At 42.5% G+C, this 26,367-nt stretch overlaps 1 protein-coding gene across 2 annotated transcripts; it reads right to left on the bottom strand.

Annotated features, from left to right (window-relative positions):
* On the bottom strand, window positions 1-26,021 carry LOC115060332 (arf-GAP with dual PH domain-containing protein 1). Of its 2 annotated transcripts, none has more exons than XM_029528223.1 (11): window positions 25,806-26,021; window positions 14,958-15,085; window positions 11,057-11,148; window positions 8,921-9,003; window positions 5,811-5,923; window positions 5,526-5,672; window positions 4,004-4,087; window positions 3,697-3,759; window positions 2,266-2,337; window positions 1,957-2,185; window positions 1-1,015 (listed from the first exon to the last, which is right to left on the bottom strand). In XM_029528223.1, exons 1-11 carry the CDS (start codon window positions 25,894-25,896, stop codon window positions 987-989), a joined length of 1,131 nt encoding a protein of 376 aa, XP_029384083.1. In that variant the 5' UTR covers window positions 25,897-26,021; the 3' UTR covers window positions 1-986. The 2 variants fall into 2 exon arrangements, with proteins under 2 accessions (XP_029384083.1, XP_029384084.1); XM_029528224.1 differs by having other exon boundaries at window positions 14,958-15,041; window positions 25,806-25,883.
* Window positions 26,022-26,367: the final 346 nt, after the last annotated feature.

Genomic DNA, 26,367 nt, shown 5'->3' with positions numbered 1-26,367 from the left:
TTGATGTTAAGATTTTTTTTTATAATGAAACAACCTATCACTGTGATTTCAGGATCAACACAACAGTGTGTCTTTAAAACAAGATGCAAAAAGTAAATCAAACAGCTGTTGAAGTGTCATATAAATTACAATCCTGTCACATTACAATCCTTTAAAGCAGCAGTAACGTTCTACGATGACTCAGTATGTTCAACAGTACAAATAAATACGAGAACAGCTGTCAGATTGAGGTTTGAAAAGAAACCTGTCTGGATGCAGATCAGCCACCTCCGGCTACGTTAACAGCGACGGTGATCACTGAGAGTTTGTATGTGTTTTTATGCATATTTGTTGTTAAAAGCACTTTGTAGATTTAGGTTTAACAGGGTGTCAGTGCCAGAGGTTCAACCTCACAGTGTTCCTCAACGAAAAAATAAATAATAACAAAAAAAATAATAATAAAATCACAATTCCACGCACACAGTAAGCCACTGTCATCAAAACTGTACATTCAATAAATTAACAATGCATTGTCTTTGTTAAGCAACCAGTGAAATGACTAGATTACATAATTACATTAGATTACAGGTAGAATGAACCGTTCACATGATGAAATCCTGGGGGAAGGGGGGGGTTTGCTGCGGGGGAAGGGTCCACAGGGCTGAGGAGACGGGGGTGGTTGACAGGTAATGTGTAGCACAAGGTTGATAGGCGCAGTAGGGATGCCACCATCGACCCTTTGGCCTCAGATCACCAGCATTTGACCCGATGAGGGGCCAGGAATCCATTTAGATTTTGAGTTTCCTACATTTATATAAGACTAGAGGACCTCTGTGTCATTCTCTTCTTTTTCTTCATCATGAATCATCCCAAAATGCCCACCCGTCCCCCAACCCCATCCCTTCTCATTCTCACCATGGTTTGTGGTTGCGCGAGGGGGTTGTCTCTGATCTGACTGAGACTGGCTTTTGGAGTTTTTAAGAGTTGGTTCTGTTTTCCTGCAGGCTTCAGGGCTTGTGTTTGAAATGGGCCTCCACTGCAGAAACAGAAAAATGCAATGAGGTAATGCAGTAATGCAGATAACGGGAGCAGCAATCGTGTTGCTTTTGCATGAATGTTACTGAGGGAGAACCACAGAGAATAAAGCGCAGCAGCTTTACCGTTGCACCAAAACACAAACTGATGAGTCTGAGTTTGCTCTGCAGAGACCTGCAGAATAAACGTTTACACATATGTTTTTCAGCAGAATCCTGCCAAAACTACTGAACCAAAAGGGGCGGTTGTCACACTTGGAGTCACCTCTATAGATGCCCCTTCAATCTTCAGTGGTATAAATGAAGAAGCCTTAATCTCAGTTTAGCGTTTTCAAAAGCTGCGGACTGTCAAATATGTCTGATGCACTCGTGACATTTGAGGACAGAAAACAAAAAGCACTTATTAGCATAACATATTCAAATTGTTGGCGGTCGATTCCACATTGTATCTGACAAGATACTGCAGAATCAGAGTCAGCTTTCATTTTCACGCCACACGCAACATAACACACGTGCTGCACTGAACATTGTCACTAAGAAAAAGCTTAAACTACAGCTCTAATTCAGACTTTTTTATTGTAACGATAGATTTATTATAAACTCGTTGTGTACTGCCAAGGTGTCTATTCCAGAAATGAAATGTAAATAATATAAAATATAACATAAAATAACATTTTATACCAACACTTACAATAGCAGCCACAAGTGAGCAAGATATGATTATTGTGACCAACCAACTGTATGTTTTGGGAAACAAGGTCTGGCTCTTGATGGAAAGTCTGAAACAGGCCCACTGAGAAATTTCGATCTATGACTTTGTACAATTTGGTGCGAATCCAGATAATACTGAGAGAACGGTTAGCTTTGGCAAAGGTGCGCGCTCCACTGAGTGCCATTTTAGTTGCTGAAACCTTCTGATTAACGACCTGTCGAGCCCCTGTACCTGCATACTCCTGTGGCCTCATAGGTCGATTGATGACCCTCTGGAAGGCGGCTATCCAATCACGTTGCTCGGCTTCTGTCTCGCAGGCAAACAGGAACTTCCTGTCTGGCGTGACGATGGTGATGCCGTGGTTCCAGTGGTAGCCCTGGGTAGATGGGGGCAAGCCGGCCAACACGGTGTAGCTGTTCTCCTTACTGCCGATGAACACCTCACCACGGGCGTAGGCATCCTGGGAAAGCAGGGTGAGGTGAGCGACCCTTGAATGCCGACTTATGTGTCAGAACAAAGCAAAAGCAGATCTCTTCTTACCAGAGGGTCTTTAAAATACATGAGTCTCCTGTCATCCATGGTAAACCACCTCTTTTTAAAGCCCTCTGTGTGCTGGGTCAAAGACAAAGAGAAGGAGGATGATGACATAAGGAAGCAGTAGACGTTGGTTTGGTTAGTTCACCACAAAAAGGGTGGTCACTATTTCAATCTGAGCGGGTGTGAATGAATGGATCGCCAACCGACCAGCAAAGCTCAGACAACTTTGTGCTAATTCTATTGGACACACAGCTAAAAGAAGATTAAAATAACATCTTTGAGCCCATTAAAAAATTGCAATGACTACTGAGGATAAACATGTTGTGGGATGGACACGGACATGGCTGTTCCACAGTCTGGCTATGAAAGAGAAAGCACATTGAAAAGTCTGTGATAGAGGGGGGAGATGATCCGTTGAGGCCTTTAAAAAATGACCGATACAGCCTTAAAATCTATCTTAAAGAGGATTGAGAAGAAGCTGAGGGAGGCCTAGACCAGGGTAATGTGAACCCCGACTCTGGAACCAGTCGTAAACTGGGCTGCAGCATCCTGGACCAATTACAGAGAATTATAGTAGTCGAGCTCCGAGGATGTAAGAGCATCAATGACTCTTTATGTTGATGTGAGGAAGGGATCTGTTTTATTGATGGTATGAGCCTGAAAGAATTTAACTCAGGCCTTTTCCTGTTTGTCAAGCTCGTAAGCAGAGTTGAAGATTATGGCTTAGGTTTGGTGTATGGCTTAATGTAGGTGGGAAGCTGGCCAAGGTTATTGATAAGCGAGATGCGGAGTCCGGTGGGCCAAAACAAACAATTTCCGATTTGTGCTTGTTTCGCTGGATGTGGTTTAGAGCCCAACGCTGCTATGTCCTAAACGTGGCCTCATCTGTCTATCCATGCATTCTCCACACTGCCTATCCCTGCAGGGTCACTGACACGGGGCAGGGCGGGGTGCATCCTGGACAGTGAGCCACTCCATCACAGCGTCGAACACATCGACACTTAAAGAGACAAACAACCCCAAGTCACCAATGAACCTGGACTGTGGGTGGAAGCTGAGCGACAAGTTCCGACACATTTTATACATTTATTTCCTGACTTACCCACTTCCTTTGCATTATCCTTGTGAAATATCAGATACTTTAACCCCATTAGGCCTAAAAAAAGACACTGAACTTACACAACCTGCAGTGGAACAGCTCTCAGTTTACTGACACACTGTGGCGCTGTGATGATGCAAGCGCTGCTAATAGACAAGGCCTCGTTTTAATGTGTCATGAGGCGGAAAGGCTGGAAACCACTGTATTACACCACTCAACCTTTGGACATTTTGGTCGGAGATGGGCCAAAGCAAGAGAGGAAACTAGGTTGTCATGAATCATTATTTTGATATAAAGACTTGGCAGGATCCGGTGAATGTAACCACTGCACAAACCTTTGGGCCTGTTTTCTCCATAAAACCTTCCTTCATGAAGTTTCTGGTGAGCTTGGGCACTAACTGGAGGATAAAAGAAAAAAGAATCACATGGAATAAGCATTATATATTAAATAATATTATTTCTTCTAGTATGATTTATATAAAATATATATTATTAGGTGATTTCACAATGATTCCAAGGTGAACCCCCAGAATATTATTCATTCTACATGAACACAATTTCTAATAATCAGACTTGTAGTCATATTTGTTCATGCGTTCACCAAATATACATGTGGTTCAGGATTGAAATGGTCATCCTCACCTCTTCATCACTCGCTCCAGGAAAAGCCACCTGCAGGTAGTGGAACCTGGCTGCTCGAATAGCGTTGAACCAGTCGACCATCTCCTGCAAGAAAACACACGTGCAAAATAAATAAAACACCACTGGTGCCCACATGTCCTGCTGCAAATGCACAATCACCCTTTTCACCAAATCTATTTTGGGGGTGTGAGCGAAGAATGTGAATTTATTTACAGTTTGTTTGTTTTTTTTTTTTAATCTCTGATGACAGTGAAGGTCTCAGGAGCAGTCGAGAGCACCGGTGCCTGGCGGATGCTGCAGCACTGTCGATAACTCCGCCACACAGCAAGAGTGACGGCGACACCGGACAAACCCGGTGAACTCATCAGCCTTCACTAACGTCTGCAAACCAGCAGATGGGGTAGTCGCTGGCTCTCACTCAATCTCCTGAATGGTAATTACTGTCCGTCTCTGTCTTCTTTCTAATCTTGTTGTCCCCTCCCTCCCCAAATCCACCCACATCTCTCTGAGTCAAACAGTAAACCTCTGATATGTAACAGACACACGTCCATGTTTTACTCCATTAACCTTGATCCTAACCCTGACACGATGCATTCCCCTCTCTTTACCATTACCAGGACACCTGAACGCCCCATGCTAACCTGAACCTGAATTGCCACTTAAAGTTCAGCACTTGCTTCTCCTTTAACCTGTCGAACCAACGCACATGAAAACAAATTAGAGATTCAGAATCTGTCTGCCATCTCTGCTGCTGGTCCATGCAGGAGCACAGGGAGGCTGGAGCCAATCCACCGGAAGACGTAAGGTTCACCGACAACAGGCCACCAGTCTACCAAAGGGCCAATAGACTGTATAGATCGATTTTAGAGTAAGTGTTTCACATGGACCTGCATGTGTTTGGCCTATGGGAGGAAGCCGGAGTACAGGAAGAACACGTAGACTCCACACAGGCTGGCTGCAGGCCGCTGGTCTGAACCCAGAGCCTTCTGCAGGGTGACACAGCTAACCATGCTCCAGCACAACACTGATACATGCTGCTCTGTTTTCCATCGGTGCTTCAGCGCAATCAACTTGAAATGAAGCATTGTCTGAGGCTAAAGTGCTGACTCTGAAACCACAACCCTTTTTTTAAAAAACATACTCCTCCAACATTCAAACAATAGGGCGCATTCACACAATTCACAGAATCTAGATGTTGACATCCTCAAATTAAAGCGAAGTCAGCAGTTGAATTTTTTTTTTTTTTTAGCACAAACACAAAATGTTCCACTCTCTAAATACTTTGTGACTTCACTGTAGCTACTGAGGCCACTGACGCTAGTTGGAAAAAGCCAAAAGTGATTAATTATTAAGGGACATTTCCAAGTCCAAGTGTATTCAGTACAGCAGACAGCATGCATATTATACTACTAACCCAGAATTGCTTTAATCTAAGACTTTATATTGTGCATTTGGAAAGTACATCACTTCAGTGTACAAATGATAATGAATTAAACATATATGAGTGTAAGTAACAAAGTACCTTAGCATCACTGTGGTAGACAAAGATGTTCCTTGTGCTGTTGTCTTTCAGGTAGGTGATCTGCAAGCCGCATGGGTTTCCGATCTTGGCCGGCTGGAAAGTGGCATTGAGGGTCTCAATTTTCATCACCGCTTTGGGATCCCTGGCCTTAGAGGAAGCAGACATAAACAACAACAAGACATAAACAACAAGGCAGTAATAAAGGAAGCAGTAATAAAGGCTTTGGCCAAAGTAAAAATGTGCCAGCTTAAATACAGTTAAAATTAGCTGTGTCATCTTGCTTACATCCTGCTTGTTGAAGTACTTTAGCGCTCCCTCCCTCTCTGACAGGATGAACTTTCGGCTGAGAAACTGACCATTGTCTCTTCCTCGTTTCCATAGAAACCCCTCTCGGTACCCTGAGTAGAGAGGGAAAAAAATTGTATGTGGTTGGGAGGCTGGTATCAAGACGCACATCAGAGAAAACGAGAGATAAAGCATAGCAGACACAACAGAAACCATGGAATGCTGCAACTGCTTGGAGTGAAATTATACTTCAGTTAAGGTGAAAACAAATATCGTTTGATCTTAATCTCATTTGGAGGAGGGCGAAGAAAAAGGAGACGTGTGTGGAGCTGAGAAAACACAGCAAAAGATCCAAGAAACAAACAGACAAGAGAGGAAAACGTTAGCAAGGGGAAGCAGCATGAGGCAGCAACCTGGAGAGAGATTTGATTGTCTGCGTACCAAAGAACATCCCTTTCCGTGTTAATGATATGCTGTTCCATTTATAGCCTGTGATGTTTTCTTCTTCTTTAGCCTATTTTGGTCAAATGCTGCCTACACTGCCTCCATTTTTCTCTTTTCTTGCCTATTTCTGTTGCACTGTGAAGTCTTTTATGTCCAATCTGGATCTATTTCTGTGGCTTGAATGGCATAAGATGCACATCAGTGGATGAGTAGTTCATTTACATGCTGGCCTTTACCTGATGTCTTGAGTTTTTTTTTTTTTTTTTTGGAGTGTAAAGTGTCAAATATTTTCCACACTGAACATGAGAAGGGGGATCAGGTGAACTGAATTCTGTCATGTCCCTGTAGTAGTAGAAGTTATTGATGGGAAGTTATTTTGATAATAGCATCTCATCATGTCAAGATATTTGTGAAAAATTTCACATTAGTAGAAACTATATTTGATAAAAAATGGCTCACTCTGAAGTTGGATCAGGGGTGAATATTAAAGCTGAGAATGATCGAAACTCCTCCCTCCACACTTTTCTCATGTCATAAGTGCCTGATGTGTCATTCCGGCTTTTTGGATTGAGAGTAGTGACAAAGTCGGCACTTCAGAGTAAAAAAAAATGCAAAAGACCAAAATACTTTGCAGAACCCTTTCTGATGTCATTTTAACAGTCACACTCAACTCCTCACCTACCAGTCTCTCTTTCAACAGATTTCCCAGGATTGTGTGCTGGTCCTGGTGAACAGCCTGTGGTTACAGAACGTTAATCAGAATCAGAAATACTTTCTTCATCCCCCGGGGGATATTCCACAAGACGGTGTCCTGAATATTTCTCATAACAGCGCAATGATCACAAACATCAACGTGAGTCATTCACCGCATTGCCGTTTTCACCCACAGTTTGTGTACTGACCCGCTGTTTCCCCGTTCTCCTTATTCACTGATTACCTCACTATCTGTCTGTCCTCTGCACTCATTTACTCCCTCCTAGTGGGCGCGTGCGTGCGCTTGTGCACGTTGTGGCTGTGACTTTCTGACATTAAACATTCACCTACACAGGCATTACCTCATCGATCAATAGCCCTGCCTGTCCCCACCCTCGTCTCCTTCCCTTATGCTCTTTTCCTTCATTCTGTCCTTTGCATACTGGATCAATGATCCTGCTGTGGAGGCCACTAAGGCTGCCAACGCTAAGTCTCAAGTGCGCACACATGCACAGGGAAACACACACAGAAAGGCACTGTACAGAGATGCAGTTCAAAATGAGTGCTGTTGTGAACAGAAACGCACAGAGATGACAGCATGACTCAATTTATGATATTTGTGTGTGTGTTAGTGTGTGCGTGCGTGTGTGTGTGGGTGCGCATGTCATCTGTAACAATAAACGGGTGAGGTCACTGCAAACCAATCACAGAAGTCCATCTCCAACGAGATGTGAAATGTATACTAGGAAATACACACACTAAAGGGCCCAGCTAACACAAACACTGTACTCACACACACACACACACACACGCACAGTCAGTGTGTGTAGCAGCTCCATTTTCCATCACTGACAATTACAGTGTCACATTTTGAATATGCTTTTAAATGCAAACATATAGAGCACCACTTAAAAGAGGAAGGATGAAAATGAAAAACACGGGTGGACATTTCTGAGTTATTTAATTCCCAATACTGACATTTGTCCAGGGAGCTTTCAAGAACCTGCTTATCGAAGAGTAAACTTCGCAAACCTGACACACTACCAGAAAAGCCACTTTTGCTCTCTTTTAGATGTCCACACTGGAGTGACGCTTGTGGATCTATGTTTATACTCTTTTCACTTGCACAGTGGGCGATTACACCTGCTACAAAATAACTGTGCACGAAGGAGTCAGCTGTATATATCTACCTACACATTGGGGGTAGCAAAAAAAGGAAGGCCTCACAGTTATGTTTTTTTTTTCTGAGGTGTTACCAGCTCAAAACGATTTGTTTTTCTGAAGTCTTACGGAGTCTTACGGAGCAAAGTCTCATGTCCTCATTTCTGTGAGCACAAGGCTGGTGAGCATCTGGACAGACTGACGGACAGTCATTCCCAATCGACAGATGAATCCTTAAAACATGTACGCTAAAATGTACGCGTAATAATGCAGTGGAGAACCGAGATGGGAGTCACAACTTTGATTTGAATCATTGGCCTCTTTTGAATCTGCAATGGCAGCATCAGGTAGAAGTGTAGCATAATTCCTCTCCTTCAGCTTTTTCTCCTCAGAAGATGTGGACATCATGGGGCTGGGCTGGAAGGGCAAATTTCACAAAGAACACATCTCCTGCACTGAGAGAATGCGAAGAGGAAAAAAATCTAATGCATTTTTGTCCTTGTCCAATTCAAAGAAAAACAAGAAAACAACACAGACAAAAGAAACTTATCACAATATGACCATTAAAACAGTTTTTCTTCTGTTTGTTGCAATGAATTTTCAATCCTAGATTTGATGCAGGTCATAGTAACAAATAAATAGTAACCGATTTTGAGTGGATATATCACATTTTGCTAATACAGAGAATATATTTAGTTGTTTCTGGGCCACTGTTGGCTCTGCCAGCAGAAGGGTTGGTGTTGGGGGAACAATATAAGCAATCACGGTGTTTATAAGTATAATAGCACAAACATGTGAGCGCACACACCAACCTGCAGAATAGGGCTCCTGTTTTTCGATGAACTCAAACTCGTTCCTTTCGTACTTGGCTCGGATCCACTGCTCCCTCAGCAGCCTGGAGACATAATGAAAAACACACACAGTTAGCGTTCACATCAGTTACACAGCCACCACCTGTCCCCATCCGCACACACAACACGCGTTCTGTTTCTCTGCGAGATCGTCACACACCTTTTAACGACGCAAAAAATAATAACAAATAAAACAAAATAATAGACCAGCAAGCAGCAAAACAATAGTGTTACCTAACCCCAGTTAAAGAGAATCGTGAAGGACGCACATTTGTATCACAATGTCTCCGCTTTCCATTGTTTCTACCAAAACTGTATTTAAAGGACGAAATCTCTTCCTCTTGTGTGTGCTGAAACAAATGGCAACAGCCGGCACATCACCATGCCAACAGTCTCTCTCACCATTTCCTTTTCTACTTCTTCCAACCTTTCAGCCTCCCCTCCAGGCTCCGAACTGCTTTCATCCTTTCTCTTACCACACATTTCTTTTTTTATTGGCTTCTCTCAGAAATAAAACGACTGTTCTTTCGGCACAAAGAGCTAAAATGTCTCACCCCTACTGGATAGTTTTTTTGAGTGACACCTTCAAGCGACATCATGTCTTAAACGCTAAACTCTGGCTCTCGGGGGAAAAGTGCAGGTGAACACAACCACAGACTGAGAGACGCTTCTCTTTCACCTGAGCTCTCTCTTTCTTTCTTTTGTTTCTGTCTAGTTTAATGAAATCCTGCAGGACAGATGCTGACATGCTGAGCGAGAAACGAATGGACAACTTCGCTAATTAAAGGCAGAAAGGAGGAGCAAGTCAAGTAGATTTTTAGAGACAGAAAAGTTCAAATAAATATGTTATTAGTATAGAAACAAGAAGTGGCTGCACATTTGCTTGTCATACTTTGAGGAATATTTTGCTGTTGAACATTGTCATTCCAGGCCACTGGACTGCATGATAATATCTTTGATATACAAAGAGGAAGAGGAAGTGATATTTTAGTCACACAGCTGTAGAACAACATGGTGCCTGTAGCAGTTAAAGGACCAGCTATGTCCCTCAGGACAAAGTAACGACCAAAGCGGAGCTGGTTCAACACTGAATGTCAGATATATATTCACCAAATGGCCAGAAACATGGATCCAAACAGAGGAATCTGGATATTTGTTAGCATTTTAGCACTTTTAAAGCAACCACTTAAAAGAACAGTCACTAACAGAGTTTGTCTGTGACCGCGCTGTTCTTTCATACCTTAACAAAAGCGTCTTCTTTTCCTTTTTTTTTTAATTTAGATTCTGTCAATTACTCTTTAAAATGAATTAGTCAGATTACCATGCAGAACAAAATGTGTGACTCATAAACTTTAGGCCAAACTGGGGTTGGCCTAAAATATATGTCCACCCTGTGGCACTCCAGGAAGCAGACCAGATGCAACGGGTGTGCATGACAGCTGTTCAACACAATTGTGGCAGTCATGTTAGCAGCTTCAAGCAAGAAAAACGGACGCCTCCTGGGGCTCATTTTTCATGTGTGACACGAGCCCTGTGACTCACAGGCGTGTTGCGTGATCTACGTCCAGCATTTCACCTAAATTTCACCTGATGCGTGCCTGGTAGAAAACAATGATGGCATGGTGACATTATATACGAATATGAAACATATGCACATAAAATATTCAAATTTCACAGCATTTTCTGTCAAAAACATCATGAAATTACAAAGAAGATAAGTCAACCGTTAAACTGTGCAAACAGACAGAGCTGGCAGTAAGCGGTGATGCATAACCAGGCAACTGTTTGCTGACACATTTGCCATTTGGTTCAGAATGAGGCCGCATCTGATCTTGTCGTGGAGCCTTTATCTCTGAATAGACATTGTCTTTGACTCTGTTATCCCGGTCACAGTTATCCAGTGGCACACTGAGATTACCTGAGGTGACTTGTCCGTACAACTAAAACACCAGTAAGGCCCTAAGCTCTGTGAGTATTTTCACCTATATGACACAAACTGCATCATGAAAACCTCACGAGAACTATTATATCGAAAACAGCGCTGCCCCTTTATTTTTTATACTTTTTATGTGGAAAAAAAAAAACAAACAAACTTACTTGCAGTCAGTGTGTGTTGGTCTGTAATAGAAAGCAGGAACCTTCTGCTCGTACTTGGCCTTGGCTGCATTGTTTCCCATAGCAGCCATTAACTGAAAGAAAGTCAGAAGTACATATAACCAATATTCTGTCTGGTAGAATACACAAATGATGATATACAAAGTGTGCAATTCATATTAATTTTATAATCAGTGTCTACTTGTGTTGTAAGGAATGTAAAAACCAAGATTAAAAAAAAGAAACATAGCCAGGAGGCAATGCATTTCACAAAAGCAGCCGAAGAGCTAGAAAATAGTGAGGAGAATTCCAAAGGGGGAAGAAATTTTGAATATAACAAAATAAAAAAAATAAAAAACTTTTTTGTGACTCCTTCAGTTGACAATGAGGCTTCTGCTCATCTGTAGGATTAATTGTGGAAATAGCTTCACTGCATTGGGACGTGTCTGTCTTCCCTTCATCTTTTCGTTTCATCCGAAGATAATCCCTGAGCCCAATCCATTTGGCTGAATCCCTCCACATGCCTCTCTTATCCTCTGAGGGGCTCTGAAAGGGAAGCAGCTCCAAGACGTCTCTCTTATGAAGGTCAAATAGCAGCAGAAAATGTACAAACCTCTGAGGAAGTCACAGAAATTATGATTTTGTAACAAATTTGCTGCCAAAAATGTGTAGCCTCTTCCACCTCAGATGTGACATTTAGAGCATGACATCAATATCATCACAGCAAAATATCAGGAACTATTTTTGAGCCATTTTGCTTAACCCCCCCTGCTCAGTATCCAATTCATATATTACGCCTTCCGAAAAAAAAGGGTGAAGGATTGAATCACGAGCGTCTATAGAGCATAACATCCAGCGACTGTTTCATAAAAATAAGCGTCTTGATGGGAATGCGGCATAAATGGTGACACAGGCCCTTTTTTCCTTCCTACGATGACATAATAGGAAGAGCTGGGTACTTTTGTGTTAAACATATTCACTCCCACCTTCAAACAATAACGATGATAAAACTCCTTTGTTCTGCATCCCTCTGCACAAAGAGCCTCACCTACACACGTGCCAAATGTGGCCAACCACATCAAAAAAAGATGGAAAATAAAGGGTAAGCTTGGTAGCATGCAGCTTACAGACTTCTGGACATTAGTGTCATTAGTGACTTCACTGAGGTTAACCTCACAGCACCCTGATCCTCGCTTCCCTTCAATGTCCCCTGATCACTTTTAAAGCACGTCTGAGCCTGACTCCCGTCCTCCCATCCCACATGAGGCCGGTAGGCAGCCTTAGATCCTCAGGCAGAGCCCGTCTGCTCGTTCCACAGTCGAAGCGTAACTCCAAAGGTGGTTCTTTCGGCTCCAGAGCGACCTGCCTGAGGAGATACAGCTGACTTATTTTGACTGTCTTCCGAAAACTCATTTTTATGGACTTGACTTTATGTGACGTTATCTTTGACCTTTTTACTCTGTTATTCATCTATTTATTAGAATTACTTATCGTATTTTTTCAAACAGTTTATAATTCTTCTATGTGTCACCCTTTTATGGCTTTGACTGTGTGTGTGTTTGCGTACATACATATTGAAGTATGTGTTTGTCTTCACTCTGTAAAAGCACCTCATTTTGATTTGTGTGTTAAAGTCCTTTGGAAGTGCTTTATAAATAAAGGTCTGATTATTATTATGTCAACTGTGCTCCTGTTATTGTGTTTTAAATAAAATTCATAACACTTCTTTGTGAATATAGATTGATTATTTTGTACTGTCGTTAATAGCTTATTAACAAAAACAATGATTGGGAAAAACAAAATAGATGCAGGTTTTCTCAATATAAACCTTATGGACTGTCTACGTGTTATGTAAGGATTTATTTCATGCCAATAATGTTTCATGAGCACCTAAATTTGATAATATTGTGATGTAAAAAGATTTTCCTGTTCTTCAGCTCTTTGATATTACTCCAAAGACATTTTATTGTGTCCCTTTCAAGCGTTTTCACTTTGACTTTTCCATTCTTCTCCTTCCCTCTCAAACTGAAGATAATATTATCCTATCTGTAATACTTCTTCAAACCATTAAAGTACTTTTCAGATGAAAACGCATATCTATTTTCAGACAAGGTCTTCTCAAGATAGTTCCAAGGACTTGAGAGTGACTTTACGTCATCCCTCAAACAGCTTTGGTAGGAGACCAAAATTTATTTTTTCATTTTTCATAAAACTGTACATTCTAGGTCTATTTAATGAAGCCAATTCTGAAGAGCCTTAACTCTGCATTCTATGTAATGACCATTAAAGGGAGACACCAATAATGATCAAAAAGAAAAGTCAGATTGTATTGAAGTAAATGGGAAAATGTCCCTACTTCTCCCTTTATTTATTAGCTCAGTAAACATTTTCCAAATGGGTTCATTGTCTAAGTCTTCAGTATGACATGATGTTCATGTTTTAAATGATGGTCCCAGTTAGTAGAAAATGGATGGATTAGGGCGTGGCTACTGCCTGATTAAAAGATTGTACCACACAGTTAGGAAGGAGTGCAGAGCAGGTCAGATCCAGCTCTCACTCCAGCTCCACTTTCTCTTTCAAATATGGTTTTTAATGGTTTCGAAAAACCAAGATGGCTGCCAGCCAAATTACAAACTGAGGGCTTCAAAATGGCAGCTCATAAAAAAAATAAAAAATAAAAATGGGTGGAGTCAAAGTAGGATAACAGTTGGTTTTATTGAAAGTCAGTGTGAAGGATGACCCTTGTGGGACATCTGTCTTAGCTTATTTAAATCAGGATGGCTAACGAAGCAAATATTGTTGTGACTGTTTGACAAAAAATGACAAAAAATTATTGAAATGGGACCATAAGAGTTCTAGAAGTCTCAACAATAAATGCCGGCATCTCAAAACGAACCGAAAACTTTCCCAATAGGGGAATTGTAGAGGCAGGAATTTATCACACGCCAACACACAACACCCTCACAGGGCTTTATTTTTTATGTTGCAATCAAATCTAACCTGATGGATAAGCGGTTGGAGATGAAATGAAATGAATCAAATCCATTCATCCACACATCTAATTCTCTAATGCGTCTGCTTGGTTTTAATCAAACACGGATAACTGGGCTGTATCATTCCTTTTGCTTTATATCACCTCTCCACTTTCCTCTTAAGTCAAATCCACTTTACATCCCAATCATTGCTCTCCTACATCTCAACAAAATCTTTTTTTGACGTTCAATGGTGGCATTTTAATGCTGGTATGACACATTCGAGGGGCGACTTCACATCTCGACTACAGATCCAAAGATTGGAACCGGGTCTCACCTATGACAAAGCTTTGCATTTCAGTGATTACACTTTAGCACAGAAATCATATTTCTTGATGACAGAATGCTGCATGCATGAAGGGGTCAGCGAGGGATGCAACAGCTCAGCTTCTTTAAACACCCAGGAGAAAAGTGTAACCAGTCGCACTAATGAAATAAAACTTTATTGATCCCTGGGAGGAATTTCTCTTCCTCCACAGGGCCTGGGGATCAGAGGTCAGGGTCATGTGATGGTCATTGTTATTCAAGCTGATAACAATTCATTGTCTTGGGACTAGAGATACATTTAGTGGCCGGTATCACAGACAGTGAAAGCGTTACTAAATAATCAATATTGGCTGTGTTCAGCCAGATAAAATGCTGATTTTTTTGTCTCGATGCTAATCTGCTGTTCCAACTGACCAGTACGCCTGAAAAACAACAGCAAGCTAAAGAAAGGGCTACAATATACTATTAAATACAGTTAATGTGCAGCATGAGGCCCAATGTCACATATAATACACAATACACAAATATCAAAAAGAGGGGTGATGTTAACATTCTTTAAATTTCGAGACTTTTCATTTTATTGTATATTTCCGTGACTGCCCTACCTCCACCTCACTGGATTCCCACGTGTCCTGGACAGACTTGACTCGGCTGATGTGGGGGATGCTCCGGTGGAGGAGCGAGCAGGCCTGGCAAACAAACACACCCAAAGTCAGCGACGCCCAGTCTGGCTCTGCAGGAGAGAGAGAGGGAGAGCCGGATTTGAAGAAAGAGAAGATGACGTGTAGGAAGGACAAGCGTGGAGGTGAAAAGGAAAGACGTGAGTTTGGGGAGGGAGAGAACAGGGGGGAAATGAAATTGGGTAAAGGAGGATGATGGACAGAGATTAAAGAGAGATAAGAGAGGAGATGCGAGAAGGTCTTGTGATAAAGGTGCCACAACAAAAAGAACAGCAGCTCAATGTTCAGGCTATAAATACTGAAAGTTAGGAGGTAACAAGAGCAAAGTAAATGAAGCAAATATGACAAGGGAGTTTATCTGAGTGTGTCCCTGCTCGTAAAGCAGAGCAAGGCAGCAAAATATAACTTTGGGGAAATCCTGTTTGGCTTACTGAAACGAAACAGATCACCAGAGATGTGATCAAGTTATTTTCATCATCAAGCTCCGGAACATGCTGTGATCACATCATCACACATATGCAAATGAACACACCCCGAAAAAGAGAAGATGCAGTATTTTATGTTTTGAAGATGTGATTTACAGTGCCAACACAACCTGGCACACACACACACACACACACATCTGTTGCTTACTTCCAATAATACCATATGATTAAACACGGTAGAGACAATGTGCGAATAAGTGGGGGAAAAATAAATAAATAAATAAATATACTTTTCTCTGAAGCAGGACCCATAAAAAGCATCTGTGGGTGTTTCCGAAGAGGAACATCTGAGTCATTGTATCAGAGACTTTGAATAGATGCAAAATTGATGAGTCTGGGGGTGACTGAGTGTGTCAGAGAGAGAAACACAGAGGGCAGTGAGAGGTGAGTGACCACACAGCATCATGACGATTGAAGCTCAGTTGTTGTAACTAAAGAGCTGCTCATTAGGAAGCTGGTTAGAATACAGGGACAGACAATCCTGGTGAGAAGGCAAATCACCACTGGTGTGATAAGGAATTAATTCTTTTAAGTTATGTGTTCATAATAACTGAACTGAACTGTCGCTAGGAGGCCTCCAGTTCGGGAAATGGATGCAGCCATCTTTTTTTCGAAAACCAACAGAAAAAACTATTTGAAAGAGGATGAGGAGCTGAGGAGGAGTGTGGGCTGGATCTGACTTGATTTGTATTCTTTCCTAATTGGTTGGTAAAGTCTGTCAATCATAATGAGGCCACGTCCTAATATATAATCTGCCCTATGGCCTCTAAATGGGAGCATCATTTATAAACTGAACATCATGTTGCTTTATAGAAAACCGCAAGCTAGAGACTGAGGTCGTAAAGTCATCAGGAAATGATTCCCATCAACTTCAATACAATCGGACCAGCGCACTACAGCTATCAACTAATCAAACAATTGATTGGTTAGCCTTTTGTAAAAACACAAATATCTAACATTTTAATTTTAATGTGGCTATTAAAGACTTAAGTAATGGTCATTTCCAAGTGGTGGGTTTTACAGTTATGAATTAACTACAAATTAGGCCTGCATGACATGCGACAACAATCGATGCGTGATTTGAGTTGAGAAAATCTGTTATGATATAAATCGTAGCCGCAGACCACAATGTTTATGTTGCTAAGAATGAAAAAGAGTTTTGTGACACATTCTGCTTTGATTAAAGAATAGCAGGGGCTGTAATTTAGGTATGGCACTTGGAAATGTTGTCATTTTAAATACATTCTGGTTTGGTTGCGTAGCAACATATCTGCACGTGAGCATGGCCACTGGTGACCAAGAATGTCATGTCCTCAACAGGCGGCGCACAAAAGTCACTGCTTTCTCGCCACCTCAGTCCCTCTGCAGCTGCCATTTCTCACACAAGGACCCTCGGCTTGGTGCACCAAGACCACGTGAACACACACACACACACTGTTTGTGAAGAGTGGGTATTACTCAAAGGGAGTCATACGGGAGCTACAGGGGGAGGGGAGGGTGGAAGACAGCAAAAAATACAATTCTTCCATTTCTTTATCCTCTTGAGGCTGGAAAAAGCAGTGACTGAGATGCCAAAGAGTCTGGCTGGGGATCAGTGGACAGTTCAGGGATGAGGAAATGATGGCGGAGGAGAGGTAGGAGGGCTGGACGAGGGTAAGGGAAGAAGACAAGGCAAGGCAAGGGAAGGTAAATTTATATATGAAGTGCATTTATGGGGCCTTTCTGTGCTGTTCTCTCCGTGCCTGTGTGGGTTTCCTCCCAACGTCCAAAGACATGTTTGGGTTAACTGGTGACTCTAAATTGTCCGTAGGTCTGAGTGGTTGTTGGTCTCTGTGTGTTGGCCCCGTGATGGACGGGTCACCTGCCCAGCGGTTCTTTATCTTACAGAGAGAATATATGAGCTCACAAGATCCCAAGGAGTGTTATGTAACATCGCTTTGGTTTCACTCTTTTAACTCTTGACCCGCTTGCAGTATGTTTATGAACGTCAACTCATCCCACATCATCATCATCACTCTTGGTTGTGATCGAGCACAGAGCAATGGGGAGCGGCACGTGATGAAGTCAAACCTGTTCCATTTTATTTCCGTTGTGTTTTCTTTCTGCTGGCAACAGAAAGACACACACACACAACCTCACTGACACCGAAACACACAGCCAGTCATTCAGTGGTGAGGTCACCGCTGTCTGAGTCAGGCCTTACAGAGACGCAGACAGCACTCATGGAGATTACAGTTGCCGTATGACTGAACCACACACGCACACACACACACACACACCCCATGCAGATGCGCACACACAGGGTTTCCTCGTCTACATGTACAGAGAAGATGTTGCTCAACAGGATCGCTGTGAATGACAGATGCACCGTCACAGAGAACAGGAGGTGGAAAACTCCTGATTCAGTGTGACTGCCGCTATTTCTCTCTCCACAGTGCATATGCTGTTTGAGGCGTATTTGTCAAAGAGCTGCATCTTGGCTCCATCTCCAAGGAATTGTTTCAGGGGGAAAAAGAAAGAAAAAAAAAAAAATCAAGCTTTGCTGTAGTTACAGGCCTCATTGGGTGGAGAGACAACAGAGCTATTGATTCTACCACACAAGGTTGAAGAAAGAAGTGCCTGTGGCGTTACCGCAGGGCAGATGCAGCGTAAATGAATGAGGGGGCATTTATACAATAGCAGCCCCTGTGTGTATGTGCATTTGCAGGCAGTTTTCTGCATCTGCGCCAGTTTATTTCTGCATCTGGACATTTACACATCAGTCTGTTGCTGGCTGCGTCACGGTGGGGGTTAATGACCAAACTGAGGGCCCAGCTGAGATTGTGACCCTCTCATGTCTAAATTCAGCCACTCGGGCAACATCACCACATTTTTGTTACGTAGTTAGAGTTGGTTCTAACATTTTCTTTGCATTTAACCTCATCTTGACCCTGGTTCTGTAAAGTCTCACTAATAACCTGAGGCTTTTATAGTAAAAAGGGCCAATGATGAATTTATTTACACGGTCCACCGCTTACGCAGCTATTGAGACACACTCAGACAAACACTAACCAGCTTCTTGTCTCATTGATTTCACCGTGTAAACTAATAAACTGAAGTGGACGGCAGATATAAATGAACTGAATTTCAAAATCCAGCCAAAACTTTCTAACAGTCTGGTCTGTGGACCACAACTGGTCCGCAAGTCACCGCAGATGCTCAACGAGATTTGTTAAAATCTCCTGTTTGATGTTTAAGCTCAGTTAAACATGTCAAGTGACAACAGAGTCGACTACGTGTTGTTGTCAATATTAAGTCAACATATATGTCAATTCATATGCAAATAAGTAAAAAGAAAAAATATGCATGCTTGTTAGTTTACAACAGCACTCCTGTAGACGTAAACCTGCCATCGGTCCCCGTTAATCACACCGATATTCCGACTATCAATAGGAATTAGAATATAATATAGGAAGGTAAACAAAGCAAAAACAAAATGTAATTGCTAAACTCAAGTCCAAAGGAGGACTTGAGTATCTTCTTTGTCTGCACGTTTTGTGTTTTTAGAAAATCCCAGGACTATTTTCTACTGCAAGCAGCAGATCCATAGGAAATCTATATAAAACAAACACCCAGTGTGTTTTTAAAGGATCCTGGTGACGTCTGCGTCCCAGCTGTCTTCCTGGTTGTCAAAGTCATCTGTTATTTGGCTTAAGTGTCCTAATTTCTGTCTTACATCCAAGGCTCCTCATGAAACATGTCAGTGTTTGCTGCTGCACTATAATCAAGATGTGTAATTGCATAATATGGAGGTAACCCTTGACTGCAAACAGTATGTTTATTTGCTGAGTTAAAATTTTATTTGGCTGGAGTGTTTGCAAACCAAAGACACACTCTTTTTTTTTTTTCATATTATAATACATTTTTGGAAAGATTGTGGTTTCGTGCAGTGGAGCTGTGCATTACCTGGTTGCTATCACTGGCTGCTGAATCTGCTGCTCGGCTGCCATCTGACTAGCAACATCCAGTAATATTCACATAGTGTACGTTTTAGCCACTCTTACACCTCTCTCTGACTGCATTGCCACTGCATCCTCCTCTTTTTGATGTTATCATGCAGCAGAGTTCTTGTTGCGGTTTGGATTCTGTTCAAGTTCCCACAAAGACTGAAAAGAATTGGCTTCTTTAACAAACTGTTATGTGGCTTGTTGTGAAAGGTAATTGGCTGGAATATTGGAACGGCTGGTAAAAAGTTAGGGGTTATTTTCAAAAGTCCCTTATTAAGTATTAATGAAAACCCTGCATGACAGCAGTGGAGCTGGCTGTTGGTGATGGTCAAAGACTGCAAACACTTGGATGAGATTATGCCGGTGTATCACAAGTCCAAGTGTAACCCACCAGTCATAATTTCCAGGGGATTTGGGGCAACTTGAAACCAAAATAGATATAGACCAGATTTGTCGGTGAAAAGATCAACCTGGGGCCGGGGTGAGCTACCAATCCTCAGTAACGCCATTGGAACAGGAACTAGCCAAAGTCAGAATGGCCATCAGGACTAATAATCCTTGTGGGCCACAGTGGACAGGAGAAACTTCACTTGCTCTGTTTGAAGGAGCAAGAATATAAGTATAAAACAAGGCAACGATGCCCCAGAGTGAGATTGTCCACTACCAAACACTTCCTCACAGGCCTAATAACAACTTGTACCATTCAAAGTGCCTGATTCTAACGTGAAAGTAACTTTACTGATGGAAACTGGGAGGTGCTGTACTTTCTAACTTTAAGAGGGCCCCACCAGGGATGGTAGTTGTGGTATCTCTAAGGTTAGCTGCAAAAACTTAAATTGGCACTACCCTAAATCCTTTCTATACGCCAGGAATAAATTGGTTCCACATAAAGTGGTGCTTGCATCTGACTGGGAAGTAAAGAACAAGCTGACAAGCAAATAAAATTAATAAGAACAACATTTCCAAAAGGGCACTCACATCCTCTGTGCTTGGGCCCTAATTAACAGGTTTTTCTAAACTGGCTGATAAAAGCTGACCCCTGTTACAATGCCTGTGAAGTTAGTGTGTTGACATTGAGAAAATATATTTAGATAAATTGTTTTTGGTAGAAACAAGCTTCTTCTTCTCTCTTTTTTTTTTTTTTTTTTTTTTTTTTAACTTTCCTGTATGTTCATCCCGCATTATTGCTGCTTTACCTCTGCTCAGTAGTTAAAGCTGCAGCCCTGAAATAAGCTTTAAAATCACAGACGCCACTAACCAAAGTGTCTCACGTGGAGGCGCTGACTCTGACAAGACCAGCACCGGATTGTAAAACTGCATGGGGCGACACCGTGTGCAGGTTTACATGTGTTTAAAATACTTGTTTATACCGACTCAATCACCACTTGTTCTCCCTCTGCTGTAGAGGGCAAAGGTGTGATCAGATTTTCCTGTTGGAAGGTGGGAAAGGTTGCGTTGCCACATCATTTATTACCCAAAATGCTCTTCGAAAAGGGAACATGCCTATGTGGCAAGCTGCAGGGGAAATGCAAGATATCTGTTGTATCTCAAACTTTCTTCAGGTATTAATAAGGAAACCCATGGGCGAGCTGCCAGAGCTGAACCTGCTCCTATCTTGTCAGAGTTCCTTTTTGCTGTTGAACAAACACCTTCTTCGCTGCTCGGAAGACTGCTCAGGCTGCTCTCTGGAGGAAATAACTTGTTTGTGTGTCCTCAGCGAAGGGCATCACCACAACGGTGCTGAGCTATAGAAAAACCCTGTCGTATAAACCTCCAGCTCAGCCTCTCATCTGAGTACACCAGCAGGGAGAAGATAGAGAGGGTGGGAGGGGTGCAAAGGTAAGGTAGGACAGAATAAGAATGACTAAGCGTAAAAAATGCACAACCACCCAGTGTTGCCAATTTTGTGTTTTCAGACCAATTCCAGCAGGCTTTCTGTCAGGTTAATGGATGTTCTGTGATGGTTACAGTAGATAAAAACAGGGTGAGGGAGGATGGCCAAGTTGCTGCTGATGACGGGATGGTCTGCATTCAGCCTAGCCTTAAAGAGTCACTACCCCTGCCGGGATTTCAAGTCACAGAATGAAGCAGCATATCACTGCAAAGATTTCACCGGGAACAATCGATCATGGATCAGACTGAATTTTTGCCTTGATCATATCCTCCTGTTTGCTTTAGGAAATCATTCTAATTCTTTTATTAACATATTTTCTTGGTTAAACCAGGTACTTTTCTTTACAGGCTTTTTTTTTTTTGGTGTGCACAAGGAAATCTTCACTTTTAACAAAACACTGACTGGATCTGGTTGGGTATGTCAGCTTCCTGCCACAGTCCAAAGACATGCAGCTGGTAATCAGTCCAGATGACTGTGTCCAATCTCAGCAGGGATTGGTCCGAGTGTCCTGGTGATGCTATAAGAAAAAGGTAACTGTAGATAACTGCAGATAACAGATGGATGATCCAGGACCGTCTAATGAAAGTACTGTGCTTGTGGAGCAGGATTAAAAAACGAATTCAGTTATCCGACAGCAGAAATACAATGATGTGTAAATGAGAACAACTACATTATGAAGGTGACCACGGACAGCAGGAGAGGACTGGACGGATGTGTAATGGGTTTACACTCAGCAGGATCACAGTCAGCTGTTTGGCTGTGAAGTTAAAAGGACAACATTCCTACGTCTCTGACCCAAAACATATTTTAAATGTCGATATGGTAAATCAGAGGATTGTCATTAAGTTACGTCGCCATCATGAAATAATAAATAGCTGGGCTGTCTAGACCACTCCTCATTCAAGTTGACTGTAATTCACAGATTGTCTGACATGTAAGAAAGTATCAGGTGGTTTTGGTAACATCCTTTGATTTCAATGTGCTTTTCATTAAGCGAACACACAAGTAGTTTTCATAAGAAAAAGCTCTTTTGGAATGTTTAGTACTTAATATGAGACTGTTGTAGTGATTCCAATCACTTTCATTTGGTCATTTAGTCTTTGCTATTCCACTGACTGGTTACAACCAGGCAGTGTAGGGTAAATTATTATACAGTTGATGTTGGTGCTTGGGGATTTAAAGTTTTGATGGTCAGGATTGATCCAACAGCGCATGCAAGGATCTGTGTTTGTATAGAGTGTAAAGGTGGACTCATTTTCTGGGATTCGTTTGCAAAATGTGCCAGGATCAAATATTTGAGGAACACAGTGAGATCTCACTCAGCGTGACGAACAGCTAACGCAACACAGAATGGCGAACATAAAATAAATTGATCCCTCTCGTCTCACATGCCGAAGTTACCACAAGCCTGAACTTGTGCAAACAAAATAACTCAGTCAGTACTTTATTTTATTTGGAAAGACAGTGTGTCTCATATATAGGCTCTACTTGGACAGCCTGCAGTGGCAGATTAAGAGCTGCTTCGGCAGATAAAATCCCCACCGTCGACGTGGGTAAATCTTACATGAGAATGGGGAATGGGGAAGTGAATGGGGGACTTGAGGCTTCTTTGTGTGCAGCCAATGAGAGCCCACATACGAGGTGTTGAGCGAACATCCGTAAATTACAGCTACTGCAGATTACCAGGGTTAACCCCTCCCCCTATAAACTGCATTTCTTGCATACATGCTGTACCAGTTCACAACATGCGGAGGGCCCTCTTTGTGTCGTATGGAATAAACGCTTCCACAGTATGGTGAGTTAAACGGAAATGCCACTGTCTTACAGTACGCAAATGTTAACTCACTTACTCAGATCGAAGATTAAGTGCGACGCAGCTGAAGATTTTCGGCATATGGAAGCATTTTCTTTGTACTGTGGTAGTTTTTCTGAAGGATTCACCACTTCCATTGCATCCATAAATCTCATTATATATTGAATTGGAACCCCTGTGTAGCAGATACATATTATACTGCCAGATTCTTGCCAATAAAGACCCAGTTATAATATAATCTATGTCTGCACTATCAGTTTGGTCCTACTTAGTTATTCAGCTTGTTGCTCCTCAGTAACATTAGCTCATTTGTCGTGTTTTGATCTGTAATGAAACTGATATTTTTCCAAAAGAGCCACTGAGATAAAATTCCGCCCCACTCTAGATTGGAGCCACCGAAGGCAGCATCAATAATTCATATGGTGACCATTATGAAGTATGAATAATGACCCTGGGAATTCCTGATGCGGGACCTGGTGGGGTGATGGATAGGTATCCTAACAGCTTTCATCTGTGAACCCTGCTCTCCTGGAATTTCGTGAAATGTGGCAAGTGAGTATGAATGCAAATACAGAGCAGCAGCGTTGTGTTTTAAGTGACTCTCTTCACTTGGAGAGTTAAAAAGTGCGAGTCACTTCACCAGCTGAGATCTTAATCAGTCACCCTAGAATTACCTGCTTCTCTAACTGTACGGCTACATCAGCCCTCCAGCCAGAGCTGTCACATCCCAGATGTGCTTTGCACAGGTGTGGAACACATAACATCTGTCCCACTTTAAATTCCCGGAGGCTAAATTTGATTGTGTAATAATTGCACAGGTGTAATGTCGTGTACTTGCCAGGCAAAACTGGTGAACAATCTTAGCTGAATCACTGCAGATCAGTTTAGAGAATCCACATGAAAGTGTTATTGGTAAAAGCAGGGTTCTTGTCTCTCTAACTGATCTCAGCAGCTGTGCCGCAGGACACACGGTGGGATGTTTACACCTTCAGGTCACATGTTGAAGTGTCTTTGATCAAGATAATGAACCCAAACATCTATCTATTGCTGTTCAAGTTTGGCCCATGAATAGGACCCAACAGATGCCCGAGCTCGGGCACCCACCACACATCCAGAGAACCCATCCAACAGAAGTACCCAATGCCCTCCAACCTACCTCCTGCATGCATCAGACACCATGCTGGCATTGTTTAAATTAACATGAGTGACCGACCCGTGTCAGGGGGACCTACTGATGTCTTTTGCCGTTTGCACCTCATGGTATGCAAGTCTAGTCTGTCTAGCACACTTATATATTCAGATTCACTGAAAACATGCATATGTTCAATTAAATATGCATAACACTGTCTGAAAGTGTGTGCTATCATCTGCATATTTCAGGAATTACTGCAGATATGTATCCACTCTACCTCAGCACAGCTACAAAAACACAGGAACAAATGAGGCTGATGGGAATGCAATTAGATTTGCGATTTGGGGACCAACAATAGTTAGTGAGATTTTTGGCACACTAAGTGACAAACTGACATTTGCATCACTCAGTGAAAACCCAAGTGTAGGTAAAATCATCAGGTAAAAATATGTTTAAGACCAAAATGTGAATGAGAGTTGATACAAAAGATTTGAAGTTCTGGCTTTAAGCTGAACCGTGTTACACAATTACTTTTGAAGCTGCTGTAGTTAACGCACAGGCAGCAACAACCATTAAAGGAGACACTTCTCTGCTTATTTCTCAAGAAGATAACACCCTGCGGTCAAGATGAAACGCTGCTTCAAGTGTCCACCTCTCGGACCAAGCTATCTAATATTGCGAAACCGCCACTGGCTTCAAAAGCTGCTACAATACAGCCAGTCCTCAAAGGAGCTGTAACCAGGGCCAAGGAACAGGCATCCTGGGCGGGCTCAGCTCCAAGCACTGGGCGTACAGCCCGTGCTGAAGCCTCGGTGGCCACTCACTGGTTTATTGCCATTTCAGTGAGGAGAAAGGAGTGGGAGGAGGGAGGGAGGGGATGGAGCAGAGGAGAGGGGATAAAGAGGAGAATTGGGAGAGGATGGAGAGATGAAGAAAGGAATGAAGACAAATATGCTTTAGCTTCATCTGAGGGAATAACATAAGCTGGGTCAAAGTAGTGCCTTGTGCCGGATGGATGGGTAGCACTTCTCTAAATGAAAAACAAACATGTAAAGCAAAAATACTCACACACCAGTAATTACTGAGCAAGGTGGAAGGTGGCTGCTGACACCGTTAGAACATAACAACACCAGACCACAACATCAGCAGACACACGCCGTGCACAAACATGATGTCAGTTGGCATGTCTTCGTACAACCTCAGCCACTAAAACAGACACACACACACACACACACACACACACTGAGTGTTTATGGCTCAGACTAAGTCCAGAGTCCAGTCTGTTTTGAATCAGGCCTCATTCTACCTGCACAAGAGCTGTTTCAGGTAGTTGGTCCCTGCCGGGCCCTGACTGCCATCACATCTGGACCAGATCCACTCAGACTTGTTGGGTTTTGGAGGAACATCCTCCCACCTTCCATGCATCAGTGCTGCAGCTCTCCAGCGCTCGGGGTCTTTCTTACCTGGGTTGCCGCAGTCCGCGCACGTTTCGTTGCCAGCTCTCACCAGCACGTCCTGCAGGAGCCGGTTGCTTCCCTCCGGTTCCAGCGCCATGGTGAGTTGATCCGTCCAAACCTCACCGCGGGGGGGAGAAGCCTGCACAAGAACATCCGCTGGACATCCACAGAGAGGCGGACTGTCCGTTCACCTGCAGGCAGCCTCCGGAGCGGACTGGAGGAGCGACAGGACCGGATAGAGAGGACTGGCTAAGACTGACTCTCTCTCTCTCGCTCTCTCTCTCTCTGATTGCTCTATTACCTTGTCTCACTCACTGCATAATAATCAAGCCTGTAGCCTGTTCCCATCTCCTCCTCCTCCTCCTCCTCCTCCTCCTTCATTGTCTGGCTCGCTCCCTCCATCCAGCTCTCATGTTTTAGGGAAGTCTGACATCCAGTGGTAGATCAACTGAAATCAACAGTACATCATAGAGCGAGCCTACATTTACCACTGCAAAACTGCATTTAGTATTTCTGTAAAATCCCCCGTGACCAGGCTGAAACCTGAAATACTTCACTCTTACTTCTT

This window comes from Echeneis naucrates, chromosome 19, assembly GCF_900963305.1.
Source record: "Echeneis naucrates chromosome 19, fEcheNa1.1, whole genome shotgun sequence".
In the NCBI taxonomy this organism is placed as follows: Eukaryota; Metazoa; Chordata; class Actinopteri; order Carangiformes; family Echeneidae; genus Echeneis; species Echeneis naucrates.
This window is presented reverse-complemented; position numbering and strand designations above follow the sequence as displayed.

Bases quoted from the DNA above. Each gene is read 5' to 3' on its own strand.
- LOC115060332 (XM_029528223.1), bottom strand. From the start codon at position 25,896: ATGGCGCTGGAACCGGAGGGAAGCAACCGGCTCCTGCAGGACGTGCTG. The intron at 15,086-25,805 runs GTAAGAAAGACC...TCTCTCCTGCAG, and splicing joins CGCGGACTGCGGCAACCCAG to AGCCAGACTGGGCGTCGCTG. The intron at 1,016-1,956 runs GTACAGGGGCTC...CTGTTTCTGCAG, and splicing joins GAGGCCACAGGAGTATGCAG to TGGAGGCCCATTTCAAACAC.